Source organism: Lolium rigidum, chromosome 4, assembly GCF_022539505.1.
Source record: "Lolium rigidum isolate FL_2022 chromosome 4, APGP_CSIRO_Lrig_0.1, whole genome shotgun sequence".
Lineage (NCBI taxonomy): Eukaryota > Viridiplantae > Streptophyta > Magnoliopsida > Poales > Poaceae > Lolium > Lolium rigidum.
The window spans coordinates 171,579,270-171,599,089 of NC_061511.1; the positions used below are offsets into that span (position 1 = coordinate 171,579,270).

General features: G+C 47.9%; 2 protein-coding genes and 1 pseudogene across 2 annotated transcripts; 2 read left to right on the plus strand and 1 right to left on the minus strand.

Annotated features, from left to right (window-relative positions):
- The first annotated feature begins 2,435 nt into the window (after nt 1-2,435).
- On the plus strand, nt 2,436-5,867 carry LOC124647796 (replication factor C subunit 3-like). The gene is made up of 11 exons (XM_047187670.1): nt 2,436-3,224; nt 3,317-3,427; nt 3,517-3,549; nt 3,687-3,849; nt 3,978-4,156; nt 4,235-4,371; nt 4,710-4,805; nt 4,911-4,980; nt 5,097-5,177; nt 5,299-5,425; nt 5,514-5,867. Exons 1-11 carry the CDS (start codon nt 2,436-2,438, stop codon nt 5,585-5,587), a joined length of 1,860 nt encoding a protein of 619 aa, XP_047043626.1. The 3' UTR covers nt 5,588-5,867.
- A 154-nt stretch (nt 5,868-6,021) lies between these two features.
- On the minus strand, nt 6,022-6,880 carry LOC124647797 (annotated as a pseudogene).
- A 5,509-nt stretch (nt 6,881-12,389) lies between these two features.
- Nucleotides 12,390-15,347, plus strand: LOC124708966 (armadillo repeat-containing protein 7-like). The gene is made up of 7 exons (XM_047240602.1): nt 12,390-12,498; nt 13,265-13,448; nt 13,557-13,593; nt 14,061-14,134; nt 14,253-14,346; nt 14,477-14,559; nt 14,868-15,347. Exons 2-7 carry the CDS (start codon nt 13,377-13,379, stop codon nt 15,036-15,038), a joined length of 531 nt encoding a protein of 176 aa, XP_047096558.1. The 5' UTR covers nt 12,390-12,498; nt 13,265-13,376; the 3' UTR covers nt 15,039-15,347.
- The last annotated feature ends 4,473 nt before the right edge of the window (nt 15,348-19,820 follow it).

Sequence of the window (19,820 nt, forward strand, 5' to 3'; positions counted from 1 at the left end):
AACCAGCGTCGAACACCAAAGAAGAAGCACAATGCCAGACGCTCCACCTCCGAAGAAAACACCCTGTTTTCTCGCCCCGGATCGGGGGCGCCGCACCCGTCAAGAGGGGGATCTGCTCACCCTGAGCACGTCTGGACAAAGATATGTGATTGGGAAGGCGCTGAACCCCGCCGCACCGCGACATTGCCGGAGACCGCCACCGCCGCCACAGCACCCGTCACCACGCCGCGACCCAAACCGCCGAAAAGAACGCACCGAAGCTGCGGGAAAAGAAAGTGCCGGTGCCCATGGTTGGTACCCGGGTCAACCACCGAGCACCTGCGGCTACCGGAGAGGGACCCTTCCCCTCTCACTCACCAAGGCGAGCTCACCGGGGAGAGCGGACCACCACGCCGGCACTAGCCACCGCAACACGAAGACGCCCGCTCCCGGCGGCCAAACCACCGTCGACGACACAACCACTGACCTAGCCATCCCAAGGCGGCGCCTTCAGGAAGGGCACGACGCCGGAGCGCCGCCGCCGCCCAAGCCGAAGCTTTTGGGTTTTCACCCGAGATAGGCTAGACAGGGAGGGGACAGAGTACCTCGAAATCGCCTTGAAGAAGGAGATCGGCGCCAACAGCGTCGACGACTTCGTGGCCGCCCGTCGGCCAAGAGTTTCCCCGGTCCAGGCGCTCCACCTCCAAGCGCAGGCAACCCACCGGAACAAGTCCGGGGTTGGGCGGGGTCGAGCTCGACGCGCGAGAGAGCAACGGCTCCAGATCCGGCGCGAGAGACCACCGGGGCGATCTCCCCGCCGCGTCTCTTCCACCGGCGCCTCGCCACCCCCGTAGCCAAGGAGCACGGCCACCAGCATCAGCAGACGGAGCCCGCCGGCAGGCCCACGCCGCCCTCACCCACGACGAGGCCGCCACCTCGAAACCCAGGGCCCCACCGAGGCCACCGCCGTAGAGCGCCTCCCGAGCCTTCGGCCGGAGCCGGAGACCCGCCGACGGAGCGGAGGGGGCCCCGGAACGGCGACATCGACCGAAGCGGACCCGCGCGAGATCCTCCAGGCTCAGCGAACGCGCGGGGAGGCGGGCGCCCAGATCCCCGCCGCCCCCTTCACCGGCGTCGCGGGCTTAGCCCGGCGGCGCCTTGGGGGGCGACGAGGAGAGCCTGAAGGGGGGAAGGGCGGCGGCGGCGGCGGGCTAGGGTTTCGCCCTCTCAGTCGCCTGGAGGGGCGACCCGAGAGAGCAAAACCGTTTCGTTCGAGTACTGATCAGGTCTCCTGCTTGGAACATTTGGAGACCTCGAAATGATCTGATTTTCAAAAATACATGCATCATTCAATCCAATGAGTGTTTGCCGCAAGAGTGATCTGATATTATGTCGTTATAAAATAAAAACATCCCTAGTTCAATCTCTAGTTGACTGGCTGACAACTACCTTTAGTTAATCCCAATGTTGCTTCTTTCCCACTTAAACCCTCTTGATGTAACTCTTTTTTCTTGGTGTATCCACATACAATTCTTTCTTCTACCAATACTTGACGTGTCTTAAATTATTTGATTCATTTTATTGTTTAGATATCCGTGTAAAAGTTAATTGGGATAGAGGAAGTGTAAAAGTTACACCGTCCGTAGGGGATATCCGTGCGGTAAATGTGTAAAACATAGCAAAAGTGTAGATCTGAAGTAGTGAACAATGCAAACTTTTAAGCATCCAAATCTGTCATATTTTGTTATTTTTATGTGGTCCAAAATATGAGGTGCTTTCGGCTGGAGATTATGCACCTTGGTAGAATATATCATTACCATCATCTAAGATATTTTTATTTTTCTTTGAAACAATAAAGTGTTGTTTTCGAATATTGTCCTTGAATAAAAGGGGCTACATGTAGCCTGAGATACATTTGCATTTTGAGATGCTTTCCCTACTCAAGTCCGTGATTGTGGAAACTAGTCAGTTGAGCTTCATGCTTGGCTTAAGGTTTGTCGATGATATGAGCCCAAAATCTCCCTGAAAAGTGATGGCCCAAACAATACATTCTCCCAGATTGACTACACCTAATTACGGAGTATATGGCACATTCGGCCCACCAAAACATTTTACGCGCCAGTCCGGCTTCGCCGTGTCCACACAGAAAAAAACTCTGGCGTCGCCGTCGGTAATGGCAACCCACGGCGCGCCGCGGCCGGCCGGCCAAGCCCCGACTGCGACGGTGGTACATAGATTGGTGACACCGGAATTATTTTTACCGAGAATGCCGTTTGCTGATCAAACGGAATGATTCCTCCGGCGCGGAATAATCCAGCACCTTGTTCCTCCCGCCGCCGCCACCTCGGCCAGCTCGCCGGCCGCATCCGGATTCCCATCAACTCCTTCCTCCCATCACCCCACGACAATGCCCCCCGCTACGCCGCGTCCCCGTCCCCGTCCCCATCCGGCGAGCCATGGCGATCGAGACCCCTGCGCCCGCGTCCCCGACCGCCTCGCCGTACTCCTCCTCCTCCCCGGCCGGCCGCACCCTCTCCGCGGCCTTCGCGGAGGACCGACGCCGCGAGTCCAAGATCCGCGCCTCCAACCTCCTCCCGGGCTGCGGCGGCCGCTCGCCGCAGCACCCGCGCGCCCAGCTCGTGTCCAGGCTCCTCCAACGCTGGGCCTGCCTCCCCAAGACCCACGTCCCTGTCCGCGCCCGCGCTGGCACCCCTACCCCGCCGCCCTCGCACCGTCGGCCGTCGTCCGCGTCGACGTCGACGCCCCAGTCGGCGCAGGTGCACCGTCGGCCGTCTTCCGCGTCGACGTCGACGCCCCAGGCGGCGCAGGTGCACCGTCGGCCGTCGTCCGCATCGACGTCGACGCCCCAGGCGGTGGCACGCCAGGACCACGCCGGCGTGCCGAGTGTCCCCGTGAGGAGGCCTTTGAGGGAGAGAGAGGATGCCGCCGCCATCGGCCTTGTGCCGACGCCGACGGGGTCCGAAGCCAGTGCCGTGTCGACTCCCGAAGTGGTTCCCGGCGATGGGAGCAACTGGAGACGCGATACCGCCACCACCGTCGCGAGAGGAGCAAACATCTGGGTGAGGGCTTTGCGCAAGCCGTCTCTGCAGGTGGATTCCCCGCAGCAGTCGGTTGATTCGCCGATCGCGGCGGACGACATGTACGTATGGGCGGACAAGTACCGGCCCAGTGTACTCGGGGAATTCATCTGCAACAAGGCCGTCGCCGACAACCTCCACCGGATGGTAATCACACACACTCTGTCACTCTAGTCATTCTAGGAAACACCATTGCTTTGAATCTTTTTACTGAATTTTGTGATGACTGTTGTATCCAGGTGACCGAGCGCCAATGCAGCCATTTCATATTTGAAGGGGCGCAGGCGGTCGGTAAGAGAAGCATGGTGCTGGCCCTTTTAAGGGATGCCTTTGGTCCTGATGAACTCAAGGTCATTGTTGTCATCTGTGAACAAATTACTACTCTTTATCTGAAGTTAACCTTGGTTATTGGAATCTCATTATACCTTGCATTTCACAGATAGAGGAACAAACAAAGAGAATCGAGATGAAGGTATGCATTGCAACTTGTAATGGCACATTTTCTGTTTCACCATTAACCTTATTACTGTGAAGAGGATAAATTTTCATAAGGAAATTATGAAATGTAATTTATTCGATACCCTTTTTCTGGCCAACTGTTTGATGCAGGGTGAAATTGTCAAACACATTGATCTCAAAGTAAGGATTTCTGATCATCATGTGGAGGTAAACTTGGCTGATTCACACGGCTATGAGAAGTATGTCATAACTACTTTGTTGAATGAATCACTACCACCACCGGACTTTATTTGCACTCATGCCAACTGCAAAGGTACATTCTAATGCGTCTCTGCCTCTCCCTTGTAGTACTATTGTAAATCAACACAGGATTTTGAACAGCTGCCTATTCTTTGCTGATATGAAACGGCATGTTAAAGCTTAAGTGGTTCATATGTGCAGTGATTGTGGTCCATGACGCTGACAGGATTTCTTCTGATCTTCAACATTATATCGGTTGGTTTCTGGGGAGGTATGCAGGCTGCAATAAAATTATTTTCTGCTGCTCCAGTTCTAAAAACCTTGAGGCTGTGGAACATCTATGCAAGGTTATCACACTTAAACCACCTTCATTTGATGAGGTACATTCCAATTCTGTATGAATGGTTGTTCTTTCATTCCAGTGCTGGACAATCTTATGGAAAGATATATTCTCGTAGATAATCAAGGTTCTAGAGTTCATTGCTACGCAAGAAGGCATAGATTTGCCTGATGGAATTGCTAGTAGAATTGCTGCGAGCGCGAGTAATAATCTCCGACAGGCAATACGTTCTTTTGAAGCTACATGGACAGCAAAGTAAGCACATGACTCCCGTTCTGTGTTTGATATTCGGATAGTACAATAGCCATAACAGCAGCCATAACAATAGTCAATGTACAATGCAAGTGTTGCTGCCAGGTTATGACCAAAAAAGGTGCCACACTACCGAAACAGTTTTTGCTTGCGGAACAAAATCAAATTTGCATAGAAGTACTAAATTTGCAACTGACCATCGAGGTGTATATTTCAACAAGCTTGCTTATAAATGTCTGTTTGTGTTGTCATAATTATCATCATTGGTATTGTTTATCTGTCGAAAAGTTCGCAATAATTGGGCTTTCCATATTGATAAACAACCCCCTCAACAAACACAGCTATTCATTCACAAAAGACCAGCCTATTTTGACTGGATGGGAGGAGGAAATTAACAATGTTGCCAAAAAAATCATGGAAGAGCCAAGTCCAAAGCAGTAAGTTATCCCTTTCACTGTGATGGTTTTCAATTCAGTATGTGCTAGTTTCTTTTTAAACTTCAGAATGAAAACAGAAATTTTGTTGATTTGACTTCTACACAGGCTGTATCTCATTCGAGGGAAGATCAGAAAAATGATTGAACATAATGTGTCACCTTATTTCATTTTCTGTGTAAGCTCTGCTCTGCCTCATGTTTATGTGGTTTTTGTGATTCCAAGAATCCGGGCAAGGTTAAACTTGATTACAGATCATTAATGTTCTCCTTTTTTCTTTGAGATGAGATGCAGCACTTGGTTACCGAACTGAAAAGGGACAGGGATGAAGATTTTCAGAATAGTATTGATGAACTGGCGTCGGATTTGAACCGAGTGAGCATGACTTCAAGCATATTATTTCTAAAGCTGGACTGCAAGCATAATAAGTGATAGTTAGTTTTGCTTACTGTGTTGTGTGTGCTGAAATATACTGCTGTTTGCTTTCTTATTTCAGACAGAGCAGTGCAAAGAATACAAATCTCAGGACACAGCTTTGGTCAAAAGAGCTATCAATATAGAAGGTTTCACTGTTGAGGGGCCTGACCAAGGGGAAGCCATCCAATGCTTCATAAAGATTGAAGGTACAAACAACAAAAAATAACATGGTTGAGTTCACTTCTCGATCAACTGTGGTGTAATAAATTAACTATGCCTTGCAAACTCCTGCAGAATTCACCGTGAGGTTCATGAGCTTCTACAGGTCGTTAATAGCGAAGAATTCGATCAGAGGAGGTGTTTCTTGAGGAGAGTGAGATATCGCTCTCCATCGCCAAATCCTCCTGTGCCAGTACTGTCGCACTGTTGGTAAATAAGCAGTGGTGTGTGCCTCTGAATCAAACCCAGGTCGCTTTGTGTTCTAATGGAAAACAAACCTGTCTTGTGTGAATGCATGATCATGCATAAGCCCCTTATACCCGTGAATTGTGATGTTCGGGTTTGTAGAAAAATAAATTTGATATGGGGTACTTTGTGTGATCTGACAATATTATCATACGGCTGTTTGTGATGTGTTGAAACTGATCAGGAATCCAATTTTTTTCTGTGCTGCAGAAGGCCATAGTACTTGCTGATATTGTTGCCAGAATCTTATTAATAGTACCATTTTATATGGAGTGTAAAATTAGCCACGTCTTAATCTTAAAACAGCTTCATTTAAGCAAGGCTACCAGCCATTCAATCACCTACTCCTTCCTCTGCTAAAGTGGTTGCAATGAAGGAACGGCACAATCGCAGTGCCAACTTCATTTATTTGAAATATTCTATGGAATGTATATGATACAATTTGTTCAGTATATACAAAGGTACACATGTACCAACAAAAAGATTCAGCAAAAAATTGGAGAACGCAGCACGCCGGCCTGCCGCTCGATGATTGCATTTGCATGGCCGGCGGCCGTAGGTTACCGGTGGTCACTCGCCGGAGGTGACGTCGTCCGGTAGCCAGTGGTCTCGTCGACCGCCGCCGCCGCAGCAGCTCGGCCAGTGTCGTTGCCGCGTACTTCGGGGAGGGCGACCTCCTCGTGGTGGGGTGGCGTGTCGAGGTCGGAGCGGCAGACCGGGCACGTGGTGTGCGCGCGGAGCCACGAGTCGATGCAAGCCTCGTGGAAGGCGTGGCGGCAGACGGCGGTGAGAAGCCGGACGGCGTCGCCCGCGGCGAACTCGGACAGGCAGACCGCGCACTCCGCCGGTGCGGCGGCTGAGCTGGCCTCGAACCGCACGGTGGGGAACGACGCGATGACGGAGGGGTCCAGGCCCGCCGGCTTGCGCGGCGCCGACGCCGGCGCGTCTTCTTCGTACGTGGCGGCGTCCGCTTGCAAGCGGCGGCGGCGGCGCCGGAGCCAGAGGGAGAAGAAGCGGAGGAGGTCGCGGAGGAGGAAGATGGAGAGGAAGCAGAGGAGGAGGACGAAGAGGAGGAAGACCGGGAGCAGCATGGGGAAGGACGCCCCCTGCTGGGCCGTCGGATGCGGCGGCGGCAGCGGCGGGTGAGAGGGGTGGACGCTGAGCAGGCGGCGCGCGGCCATGGCCAGCGTATGCATCCGCCGCGGCGACCATGCTGGTGGATGGGATCGACGGGCTTTTAGCTAGGCATGGTTCACGCGAGCGCGCACGCGCACGGGCACGGGCACGGGGTGGGTGGTGGGTCGTCGGCGGTCGGTGTCGCTGTTGGTGGGGACTCAGCCGTGGCCTTTACGTCGAGGCGAATGGGACGCCGGGGCGGCACGACATGGACGGGCAGCATGCATTGCCGTCGGCCCAACCACCACTAATCGCATGGCATGGCACCCCCGCGCGCGCGGATGCTGGTGGCGAGTGACACCGTCGTGGATAGGGATGCCAATGGCGAACTAGGTCTCCATCTTGAACTCGAACTCAAACTGATGCCTCGCTGCCTCCGGGATGAAATCACTTATTAGGCTCCGTTCGGTTTGGAGGAATTTCAAAGGAAAACGTACAGGAATAGAAACCGGCGGAAAACTAACCAGAGCAGCGTTCGGGATGCAGGATTGCATCCATCGGATTCCTTTGGAAAGTTCCTGTTACCTGTACTTTTCACGGGAAAACAAAAATCCACCAAGACCTCGTGGAAACTTTCCTATGGACTGAGCGCGGCGTGCCTAGCGAGAAAAGCAAGCTCGGCAGCCATTAATTACTGATTACAGTATACTGACAAGCAGGCCATGGCTTTTGTAGGTCCGTGTCTTTTTGGATTCCTGTGATCAACTCTCCTTCGTACCGAACGCTCTCTTTTACGAAACTTCCTGCAGTTTTTTGATCCTCTGTTTTCTCACCGGACACCTTTTCCATTCCCGTGGTTCTCTGCATTCCCTTGTTTTAAAATCCTTCGCTCCGAACGGGGCCTTATTAGACTAGCAAAAGTGCCCGTGCGTTGCACCGGAATAAAAAAATGCCGCCTACCATGTGAAAGTGAAGAGGTGCCTGAAGCGTTGCCACCATGGCAACGAGATCGTGCTCCGCGCAGCTACTCTTCGCGCCAACATTAACCACCTCCATTGCCGTCAGTTGACGGAGTAGACGAGACCTTGTTATGCTTGTGCTGACGCAATATACGCTTCGAGTATGTGACCTCACTGTGTTGCGCTTGTGGTCGTTGTGAGGTCGTTGAACATGGTGTGCTTCCTAGTTGCATCTAGGATCTAGATTGAGAACCTAGATGTGACAGCTTTCGAACAATGGTCGATGAAGGCAACTTGATTTGATAGCCACAGAAGCAGAGGTGGAGCGAGCTAGTCGCTGAATCTGAAGAGCCGGATCAATGAAGAGTTTGAGATATGCGCAACAAAAATAAAGCAACTTTGCTAAAATTAATGTGCACTTAAGATGATTTTTTAAGGCAAATGAAACTTGAAGCTAGATTTGCTAAAATATCACAATTCTGCAACACACACAAACACACGTCAGCTAGCTACCTTTGGTCCATTTTCCCAAACACATCTACCAGCAAGTCAAGTCCCCAGTGCACGCACTTGAACAGCACCACAAGCCCACAAATCTCCTTCTCTATCAGTTCATCTCGCACCTGCAACCCGCTTTGCGAGAAGCAGCGCCTTCAGACACAAGGACGACCACCAGCTGCTGCGTTTGCATGCCGATTCAGTTCTACTTTGTTCTGTAGTTCGTCGGATGTGTAGGTCAAGGGCAAACGCCAAGCGCCGGTCGAGCTGCGCGTCAACACGTCGTACATGGTCTTGCACGAAAGCTATTGGCTTGCAATCGAGAAGATTTCAGGGACGGTCTGCGCGGTCTGCACGTTTCCTGGGCGAAGCTCTAGGCGTCGGCCGTTCGTGTAGGATTCATGTGTGTTGATCCGTCTACATCGCCATCGATGCGAGGTTAGCTGGCGGCGGCTAGTCAACGGCTCGGGACAAAATTTCCGTTCGAACTCAAGAGGAAAGACTCCACACCTTGTCCGTGTCAGATTGGGCACAAGGTGTGTATGCTATTGCCAGATTGGGTGGCCAACTCTCGCCGCCGGCACGAAATCAGGGACGTGCGAAGGCTTCTGGGCTCCGCTCCGATTTTGGAGACATACGGGGCCGTTCCCTTAGGATTGAAGAAAACCACTTCGATCCGCTTTTTATTGTCGCCATAGGAAGGAAAACCACTCTGATCTAGAAGTATGAAATCAACCGTCAAACACAACCATGAGTTTCATCGCCGCTAGTCCTGCTCCTTGTAGACCTGCCACGCCGTGGACATGCGGTGACGGTGGAGAGACATTCATCGGCGTCAGCAACTCGATCGATCGGGTATTTTTAGGGGATACCGGAGCAGCTGGCTATCAGATTGAAGAGGTCCTCCATAGCTCTATGCTAGCAGATCGATAGATGGCCCTGCCACTCGTGGTCGTCATTAAAGTGAGCCGCTTTTGCTGATACCACTTGGTCGATCCAGGGGCACCAGATCACGATGGTGCCGTCGCCATGCTTTCCAGGCCCTTCTGATTCGACGACGCATGTCCTGGAGGGCTAACCGTGAGGCTGGAGTACACATGGCCGGGCGGCGCGCCAGCGGTTGATCTCCGGGAAGGTGGACGCTCTTCTCTCCCACGACTGCACGACCTCATCCCATCGACTTCGTTTCTGTCCATCGCAGGTCGCCTTCGTGAAACCAAGACGTACGTATATGGCGATTGGCGATCTGTATCTTCCCGCGAGATCTAATGCAGATCCATCAATCTTGCGTCCGTATTTAAAGGCTGAAAAAAGGCAAGAAAAGATCGTAAGATCTATGAGATAGAGTACTACACGTTTGAGCGGATTACCAGAGCGTTTTGTCAGGGCGGTTTCTTTCCTTTTATCTCCCGCGTTGGTGTTGCTAGGCTGGGCCAACGATTCATGGGCCATGGGCCATCGGCTAAGCGCGAGGGAGTGTCGACCAAGAGCGACGGTCGGACATCGAGTCACAGGTACGAACCTTTTTTTGACTCGGCGGTGGCATCTGTGTGTATTATGTGGTTTGGTGGGAGGGCAAAACCGTCCAAAGAAAAGTTGGACGAAAATTTTGGCAGAAACCTTAGCTCCTTTATTATTAGGTATAGATAGAAGGATGTTGTATGACACTATGACTATCTGATAACTTAATGATTTTGACTTCTTTGCCGTTTTGTTAATTGAGTCAATTGAGTTACGTTTGCAAAATCAATGGAATTCTAGAGTGGACCGAATATCCATGGCATTCAAAAAGCATGGTGGTCTGTTTATCTCAGCAGCGCTCTCACCCCACCTTGCCGCCCCCCCCCCTCCTCTCCCCCGGTCGAGTCGCCACCTCCGCCGATCCTCCACCGCCCCTGACCTCCCTCTAATCCTTCCCCTCCCCAACTCCGGTGAGGTCTCCGTGCCACCACCTCCCACCTCCCTAAGTTTTTCCCTCTCCTGTTCTGGAACACCGCACCCGCCACGTCGTTCCCGTATCCGGCGAAGTCAAGGCCTTGCCTCACCGACAGTGTCGGATGCGTGCACCTCATCTTTATCGTCAAGGCATCACCTTCTTCCTGCCCAAGGCGTTGTTTTGTTCCTAACCAACAATAGGGAGAAGGAGAAGTGGGCCGACCTAGACGAAGCGGGGCGGGTACGTGTCGAGACAATAACTGACGCGCTAGCTCAAATAGGGTTTGTTCACGTACAATGCGAAATTTAAAATATTGTTAAAAATAGAAATAAGTAAAAAAATGAACAAAAAAGAAAGAAAGAAAAGGAAAATCGAACAGGAAAGGAGAAAATGAAAAAGAAAACATGAAAAAATTGAAAGAAAAAATTGGAAAATAAAACAGAACCCTTTTGGGACCGGCCCACAAGGCAGGAGTTTTCAGTCATCAGTCTGCTAGTCCACGTCGTCATGGGCTCCAACGCTCCAATTTCTAGCCTCAACGGTTAAATTTTGGCCCTAATTCAACCTTCGGCCGTTGGAAAGGATATTTTGGTCCGAATTTGGCCAAATTTTTGCTATAAAAAGACCAGCTGACCCCTCTCATTTTCCACACTCAAACATGGCTGATCGTCCTCCAACCCCAAACTCACTTATGTTCGGCATGTCTGACTTCGGTCTTGATCCCACCCAATATAATCCCTACGACCATCCTCTCGTCGACCCCAACATCCCCTTTACACAACAACCATTTGATCCTTCTCAATATCCTCCATTTTCACATTCTTCCCAACACTCTTCCACGAGCCAAAGCACTTCCACCACCACCACCGGTACCAAGAGGCGTAAAAAAATCTCTCCAGTGTGGGATCATTTCGAAGAAGAAGAGTATGAGGAGGAAGGTGTGATGAAGCTCCAAGCTAGGTGCAAGTGGCCATGATGCGGGAAGGCAATGTCCACGGGGGGCAAAGGAGGAACCAGCCACATGGCGAGGCACATTGCCTCGCACCAGGCTAAGGATGAACAAGCCGCGTTGATCCAAACGCGGATTGGATTCAACTCCGACAATGAGGTACGTAATTTCATCTATAATCAAGAGCAACAAAGAATTGGTCTTGGTAAACTAATTGCTTCAAATGATTTACCTCTTGGTTTCGGTAATTCTCCCGCCTTTGACGAATATATTCGAAAGTTCCATACTCCTACTTTCACTCCAGTTTCTAGACAAACTACATCTAGGGACTTGAAAAAAACATGCAAAGAGAGTCTTAAGCAAATAAAAGATGACTTCACTACCTGCACTTTTTCAGTGTCTTTAACATATGATATCTGGAGTGGTAGGGCTACTTGACGAGAGAAGAACCAGTCTAACCCCAGATATGGTAAGAACGCTAATGACTGTGAAAGATGGGAAACTAGCCAAAAGGAGAGCCCAACACACCACATGTGACGAACAACTGGTTGCCGCGTTTGAACACGTTGGCATTGACGATGAAGAAGAATAGGTTTTTTCCTTTTTATGTAATTTTCTTATTTTTCTGTAACTTGCAGAGCATCCTGTACTCTTTCCCTCTCACGGATGGAGGATTTTAATGAGGAAACATAACATATAATAAAGCTCAAATTTATCCCAAAATACTTATCTCATTTCTGATTTTTCTGTAACTCTTTCGAATTTTCTAAAGCAGGCACAACGTGCTAAAATGCCCAACAGTGCTAACGTGCCGTGGGCTTGCACGATAAGCAAAGGGACCGTGCCCGGGCCTGTATGTCAAGCCCACGTGTCGGCACGGAACGGCCCGTTATCTTAGCGTGCCCTGGTGGGCCGTGCCGTGCCAGACACGGTAACTCCTTATCAGGCCGTGCCGTGCCGTGGGCCAGCTGGACTGGCCTTCACTCACTATCTAGTTTAGGCCTGAAAGTCCCGCCTAAATGGCCGAAACAAGCAGCCCAGCGCCCCAGCCCGAGAGCACATCCTCTTCGTGCTCGCTCCCCTGTGTCTGTCTAGGCAGCCACCGGCGCACGGCACTACCGCCTGGCAGCTAACCCTACCGCCGTCCGCCACCGCGCCGCCCGCACGTACCCCGCCGCGAGCTGTCCCGCCGCCCTCCCTGCCACACAGCGAGCTGCCGCCCTCATATCGCACTCGCCGACTCGCCTATTCCTCCTCCTCCTCCAAATTCCGGCCCGACGGCGCACATCTCTCCACACTGACCCACACGACGCCCGCCGGGCAGCGGCGCAGCAGAAACTCCGTCACTGGCCGTGAGTGAGTTCTCTTCACTTTGCCCAAATTTCCAGATAATATATATTTTCCCCTAATTGAGAATCCTTAACTTCTATCGATTAGTTAACTGCAGCCCAGCATTAAATCAGAATTGAAGAAACAGTTTTTGATTTATATTAGTACTGATTTATAGGTGTGAAAATGGACAAATTGTAATTTTGTTGAGCTAAGAGACAAAATGCGGGAGCAATACTTGGATGATTGCTTGGTTATTTTCCGCTACTATTCTAGCGCACATGCACTTGAATGCATGATTGCTGGAAGAATCAATTACTTGTATTGTCAATTCTTCTTGCAAGTAAAAGATGGTGGCATCATTTCTCGCTACTAAAAGGGAAATCATACTGCTAAATTGTACTCCCTCCGTTCCTTTTTAATTGACTCAAATTTAGTACAAACTTGTACTAAATCCGAGTCAATTAAAAAAGAACGGAGGAAGTAATATTTTATTTGTTCTTGCAATGTAACTAAATTATTGGAGATGTTGTCACTGCTATGAACAACCTGTAGTTTAGTTCTTGTTATTGTTGCAGTTTCTAACTTTCTATTGGCACATCGAGTACCCATCAGGAAAAATCCTGGCTACCATTCTAGCACACATGCACTTTTTAGCATTTGACTTTTTTTTTTTTCTTTAGTCGATCTGTGCACATGAGTTTTCTTTTGGTTTCTCACTTGAACGAAATCAGGATAAATGACTTCAAATTTCATGAAGAAGAATGAGTACTAAGGGCCAGCCAATTTGCAGATAGCCCTAGCCCACCTAGCAAGAGTCGTGCTGGCCCAATCCCTCCCAACTCACGGCCTCCGAGTGACTAGTCCGGGGATTCGACGCCAGCGACGGCCACGGTGGAGAGGAGATGTTCACGAACGCACAGCGCCAGGTCGAGCGCACCGGCCGTGGCGGCACTTCGAGAGACCAGTACCTTCAGGTTCTCCTCCTTCCCGCTTGTTAGGTTGGGTATTGTTAGGCGTCTTCCGATTTCTCCTGCGATTCTTCTAACTGCTTACTCGTATCCCTAACCACAATTTTTCCTCAGGATCTCGTGACCCAGTTCCAGGACTCCACTGATGAAGGTAAAGTTCTGTTGGCTACTTCGTTTCTTCTGTCTGAAGCTTGCATCAGGGGAAAATTTTCTGTGTGTTTTCAACTAAAATCGTGTATATTCGTTTAGAGGGAACAGAAAGCTGAAGAATGAAGAATATTTCAATTGGAATTATGGTACAAATCGTTGTCAGCACATTGTGCTGCAAAGTAAATTTGGTCGCCGCTGAGGGGCTGAGTAAAGAACATTTTATTGGGTCCAAAACAAACACGTTAGTGCAGTAGTGAAGTTCCAAAGGGCACCAAGGAAAAGATGCACAAAAGATTATAAGAAAATTAAAAGGTTGTCATATAGGCTGTCATTTGTTATTTTCAGTTTTAGATAACACATAAATGTTTGGAAATTATGATAGGTAATAGGTTTGTAAAATGGTACTATGAAAATAGCTCCACTCTGCTATTGCGTGCTCACCAAATTCATCGTTTATTGTCATTTCAGAGTGCAAGGAGAGGATAGTTGCAAACTTATCAAATTTCGCATATGACCCTTATAACCACGCCTTTATGCGCCAGGTTAATGATTTCATATGCCCTTTGTTTCGGTCAATTGATGGATTGCAGATTTAAATGAGCACAGTTCCGGATTACCTTTCCTATTCAATAAGATGGTATATGTGTTCTGTTTGCTCAGCTGAATATTCTTGAGTTGTTCTTGGATTGCATTACGGAGTCAAATGAAAGGCTTGTTGAGTTTGGTGTTGGTGGAATATGTAATTCATGTGTTGGTGAGCAATCTGATGCCTTTAATTCACTGATTTCTTGTTTATTGTGAACCATGCAAGACTCTTATCCTCTGTGTATTTATTGAACTGAATATTTTGATGTAGTCATCTTATTTTGTTTGCGTACATGCAGATCCAGCGAATGCTTCAGTTATTACTCAATGTGGCGGAATCCCATTGGTTATACAATGCTTATCTAGCCCAGTTAGGAATACCGTGAGTATTTCTGAAGATATGAGCTGCAATCATAACAGTATAGATCATCTTGGCTTTGAAGACAAACTGTTTTTTGATTGGTTCGTTTGTATGTGGAGTATATTTGCTCTTGATAGATTTGGGTACTTTGGAACTAGGCTAGATAAGGAAGGGAGAATGTTAATTGGGAATTTTCTTTTGCCAGAACAATCTCAGTCGCTTCTCTCTTTATTCCATCCACTATATGCATTACAACAATTTTGGCTTTGTAACTATATATTCTTACTTCAGCATAGACCAATATTTCCATTTGTTTGGTTGCGTAACAGGTGATTTATGCACTTGGAGCCTTGTACTACTTATGCAATCCTTCAACAAAGAAAGAGATTTTGAAACCAGACGTCCTGCGGATGATAAGAGACTATTCTGCAGCTGGAGCCGTTAACAGCAGCTTCAGCAATCTGGCGACTGCATTCCTGGACAAGCATGTCAACTCGTGACTTCAGTTCGGAACTGCAGATGGTAAAGGCTTGTAGGGTTCTATCTGCTAGAAACTAGAGAGTAGAAGCTATGCAGGAGTTACAGTTCCGTGCCTGTTTATCGAAGCACAACAATAGGCAGTAGTGAGTTGGTGATATAAAGCTGGAACTTATACAACCTCTGTGAACACTCAGTAAGTTTATCAGTGTTGTTGTCACGGTATTTATTCCAGAAAACCGTGGAGTTGTATATTGTATAGTTGATTAGGATTTGTGTTTGATGATGGTCTTGCAGTAAAATGAAGAAGGATAGAATGCATATATGTTGAATCCATGTTCTGGAATGCAATTTCGCTGTTGCACATAGATAGCACATGAACATTAGCAAGCGGTGATGTGCTAAAAGAGAATTTCATTAATGACTCGTCAGCTATCAAACATAAGGTCCAAGTAAAACTAATGAGAACAGCCCACACCATCTGGACAGGGACTAGTCACTGGATTAGCCCAAAATGTTCACCCGCCGATGATCCAGGATGGCCATGGCATTCCAGCACCGTGGTTGGTCGGGGGATTAAAATTCCCATTGTCGCTCATTCCTAAGGCATTGTCACCAAATCATGCTATGATAGCAAGTGCATCAGTTTTTTTTTGCTCAAAGTGTCAGGCTTGTCTGAATAGAGATGGATGGAGAAGGTAAAAGATACATGCAGCTTTGTTTCCTTTCACTACACCGGTTGGTTGTGTGACCGTGTGACCCCTTGGACCTATGGTATATGTAGATGGGCAGAAGGTATGATGTGTAAGGAAAGTAGGCGCTGCTTGCTTTGCCCGCTGCATCTAATTATCTAGGGCACACATGACACATTTATTTAATTCCAAGTACAGGTGGTCGTAAATGCAGTGGATATCGATTGTGGCAGATACCATGGCGCAAACTGAAGTCTTAAAGAGTCTCGTAACTAGTTAACAAGGATGGCCCTCTGCAAAACTAAAAGGTAAGGTTTCTCTGAACTAGCTGACAAGCACATTAGCTTCAGCAAGTCTCAAATTAATGCCAAAAAATGCCTCCCATTTGTTCGTGATGTTGTTGATGAATGTACCGTGAGTCTGTGACTGATCATCAGGAGTTCAGATGCACACGGAATCATGCATAGTTAAAAGTACATCACTTGGAGCTTTGTACTGCTTTGCAACCCTTTAACAAGTAAAGAGATTCTTAAACCAGATATGCTTAGGGTGATACAGATTATTCCGCTGCTGGATCCTTTGACAAACACGCAAACTTGTGACTTCAATTCAAAACCGTTAGGAGGGTGCTTGTAGCAAGTCTGCCTCCCCTCACACGCCCGGCCTCGAGATAAAACAGAGAGCACCACAACCCTAGATGTGGTAAAACCCCAGAAAGCCTTTCCAGAAGGTCACGAAGCAGGAAATCTCCAAAATACCATGAAGCATGAAAATTAGATAGCGCTTGACATGCCTGGGCTTCAGCTTCTTCCCCCTCACCGGCGGGATTCGACATTCGAACTCCCGGGTAGAGGAAGGAACCCTTTCTTAGCGAAGATCGCCACATCTCTCAAAAGATCGGAGCTTCAGTGCTAGACATAAAAAAAACTAAAAGCCTTGTTTTTGTGTGGGTTGTACCACCACTCATTCCATGGCACCCTTCAGATCTCTGTTATATGTAGACTGGAAAATTGCAAGATACACCAGAGAAGTAGATGTGGAAAAAATTACCTTGAGCATATAGCCAAGCTATTTTTCCTAGTACAATGGCAGTGAGGAAAGGTGGCTTTGGCGGATATAGATTAACTGATCGCAAACTGAAATCTTATGATCTCATAAAAAGTTAACATGCACCCGTATGGTCTCCTGAAAAAAATTAAAAAGTACAATGGTGGTAAAGTTTAAGGATGGGAATAAGTGATGCGACTGCATAACCGACATGATTCTTCGCCGCAAAGGAAGACATGATTCTATGTAACTTCCATATACATGGGGTAGGCTGTTCTGGAAGAGGAAGACTTCGAATTCAGAGTTCAGACTCTATTTGGATGAAGAAATACTGATATTTCCACAGCCGCAGCAATGTGTTTGTATCACACCACATCGTCCTTCCTAGCTATAGGTACTAAAGCTACCATTTCTTTGAAAGAAAGGATAATCTGATAACATAGCGTTAGTCACCATGATCGACAGTTACTCCCTGTCCCAAGTACTACCTATTATTCTAGATCTAAAAGTATCCATTTAGTTACTCCATGGTGATGTGATGATTGAAGACGCCATGACATTATGACACACAAGCGCCAACCAGAGTGATTAGTTCATGCATGTACCACGTTTCCCAAATGCTGGCAATTCCGGTAGATAAAAAAATATTTTTACCTCGAATTGGACTAGATTCAAACTAAATCCAATTAAAATAATTTTTTTTTGAGAACACAGTACAACGCAGACGCTCGAGGTTGACGAAGTCACCACTGGCGCCTCGCTATTAATGGGCACGTCACCTACCACTGAAAGCATAGCGCCGGTGAAATCCTAAAATAAATCCAGGTAAATGCAAACACCCATGCCAAGTCTAGGACTTGAACCTGGGTGGGCTGGTTCCACCACAAGAGACCTAACCACCAGAGCCAAGCTCTGTTTGCAATTAAAATAAATTTTGTCCAAATAAAAACAAACTTTAGCGTACTTAGGGCTTTCTAGCTCTAAAGGCACGTCTCGTGAGCAAGGATTCGGATACTGATAAGGAAAAAAAATCAGTGGGGGCCAGGACTTTCGGTCAAATACCTGACAAGATAGGCAATCAAATACTTGACGAGATTCTTAATTTTTTTTTTGAATTTCAAACTTGATAATGTATGAAAATTTTGGATATAATGTTTATGGGGGAATGGTAGAAAAATATTTTTACCTTGCATTGCATTAGATTCATACTAAATATAATTCAAATAAACTTGGTCCAAATACAAACCAACTTCAGTGAATGCAGGGCTTCCAAGCTCTAAAGGCACGTCATGTGAGAAAGGATTTGGGTGTCGGATAGACAAGAATCTCAGTGGGAGCCGGGATTTTCGGTAACCGTGGTTACTGGAGATAACTGATCAACTGGCCAACGAGATTCTCAAATACAATTTAAATTTCAAACTTGATAATATCTCAACATTTTGAATATAAGTTTAGGGTGGAAGGAATAAAAATATCGCACAAATGAGTTGGGACATGGGGTAGCGGATGATTAACACATATGGTTTAGGTTAGACTAACCAACAGGCCCAAGTTCAAACTAAATTCTAATGGGCTAAGATTTTTTGCACGATATAAACTCATTTACCAGTGAGGGTACCGCGGTATTTCACTTGGTAACTAAATCATGTCTTGTGAGTCGTCAACTGCGAGAGACGCAACCACCAAAGGTCGGAAGCATATGGGATGACCGCCGCTCCTACGCATGCCCAGCTTCAGGCGGCAGAAGAAATTTATGACATTGCCATCGGATCGGAGTACATAAGGTGTGGCGGTTGAGCTGCGCGCTGCTGGCACTTGACGCATGGCTCCACGAACTGCAACCACCTGCGGAATTTTATACTCCTGTTAGGGCATCTACAATGCTGAACGCTTGCATGAACGCTTAAGTGAAAAAAAATAAAGATCGCTAAACCAATATATGAGCTAAGCGCCCTGTCTGCAACGCTGAATGTTTAATCAGACGCTAAAAGCAACGCAAGCGTCCTGCAAGCGCCGGATCTCTCCATCGCTGAAACTGTTTTGGAAGGAGTCGTACAACTAGCTATTTCGTTTATCCTGGCACAAGGGATAGCGCCCGCCGCCTTCTCGATTCAGTTCATGCGGGAAAAAAGAGCAAGCGCCCGACTCAACTAGTTGCGTCGACTCCGGCCAGAATCCCGGGTCGATCGGGAATCAAGCAAAATGGCCAGGAAAAAGAGCCTAGCGCCGGCTCTAAGCGCTCCCGTTGTACATGCCCTTAGGATTGATTTTCCCATTGCCGCTTATCCCTAAGGCACCAAGTCTTGCCATGATAGCAATTACAGCAGGTTTTTTGCTCAAAGAAGTAAAAAAGGATATTTCAGCTTGGTTTCCTTGACTACATTAGTTGGTTGTGTGATCGTGTCACCTCTCAGACTTCTGGTATATGTAGATAGGCAGCAAATATTATGCGTCAGACAAAGTAGGTGCAGCTTGCCTTACCGGCTGCACCAAATTATCTGGGACACACTTTTTTTTTTTCTTTCAACTATCGAAGTACGGTTGTGGTAAAGGGTCGTGGCCTCAGTGGATAGATGCCAGTAATACCACCAAGTACCTTGGCCCAAACTCAAGTATGATAACAAGTTAACAAGGACATGGTCCTCTCCTCTATAAAAACTAAAAAATAACGTTCCCCTAAACAAGTTGACATGCACATCAGTTTGTTCGTGATGTCATGATGAATGCACTGTGATTGATCATTGGAACTTAAGATACATACAAAATGATCAGGAGTTACAATTACATCACTTGGAGCTTTGTATTGCTTAGCAACGGTTCAACACAGAAAACAGATTCCGAAACCAAATGTGCAGGTGTGGCCGTTAACAACAGCTTCAACAATCTAGCCACGTTAACTCCTAATTCCAGTTTAAAACCGCTAGAAGGTAAGGCTTGCGGCATTCATCTTCTATAGAGACTGAAGTGAAGAGAGAAGAGGCTCTGCATAAATTGCAGCTGTATAGTAGATGTTTATCCAAGCACAATAATATAAAATTAGCCATTGTTACTACAACATTCAACATA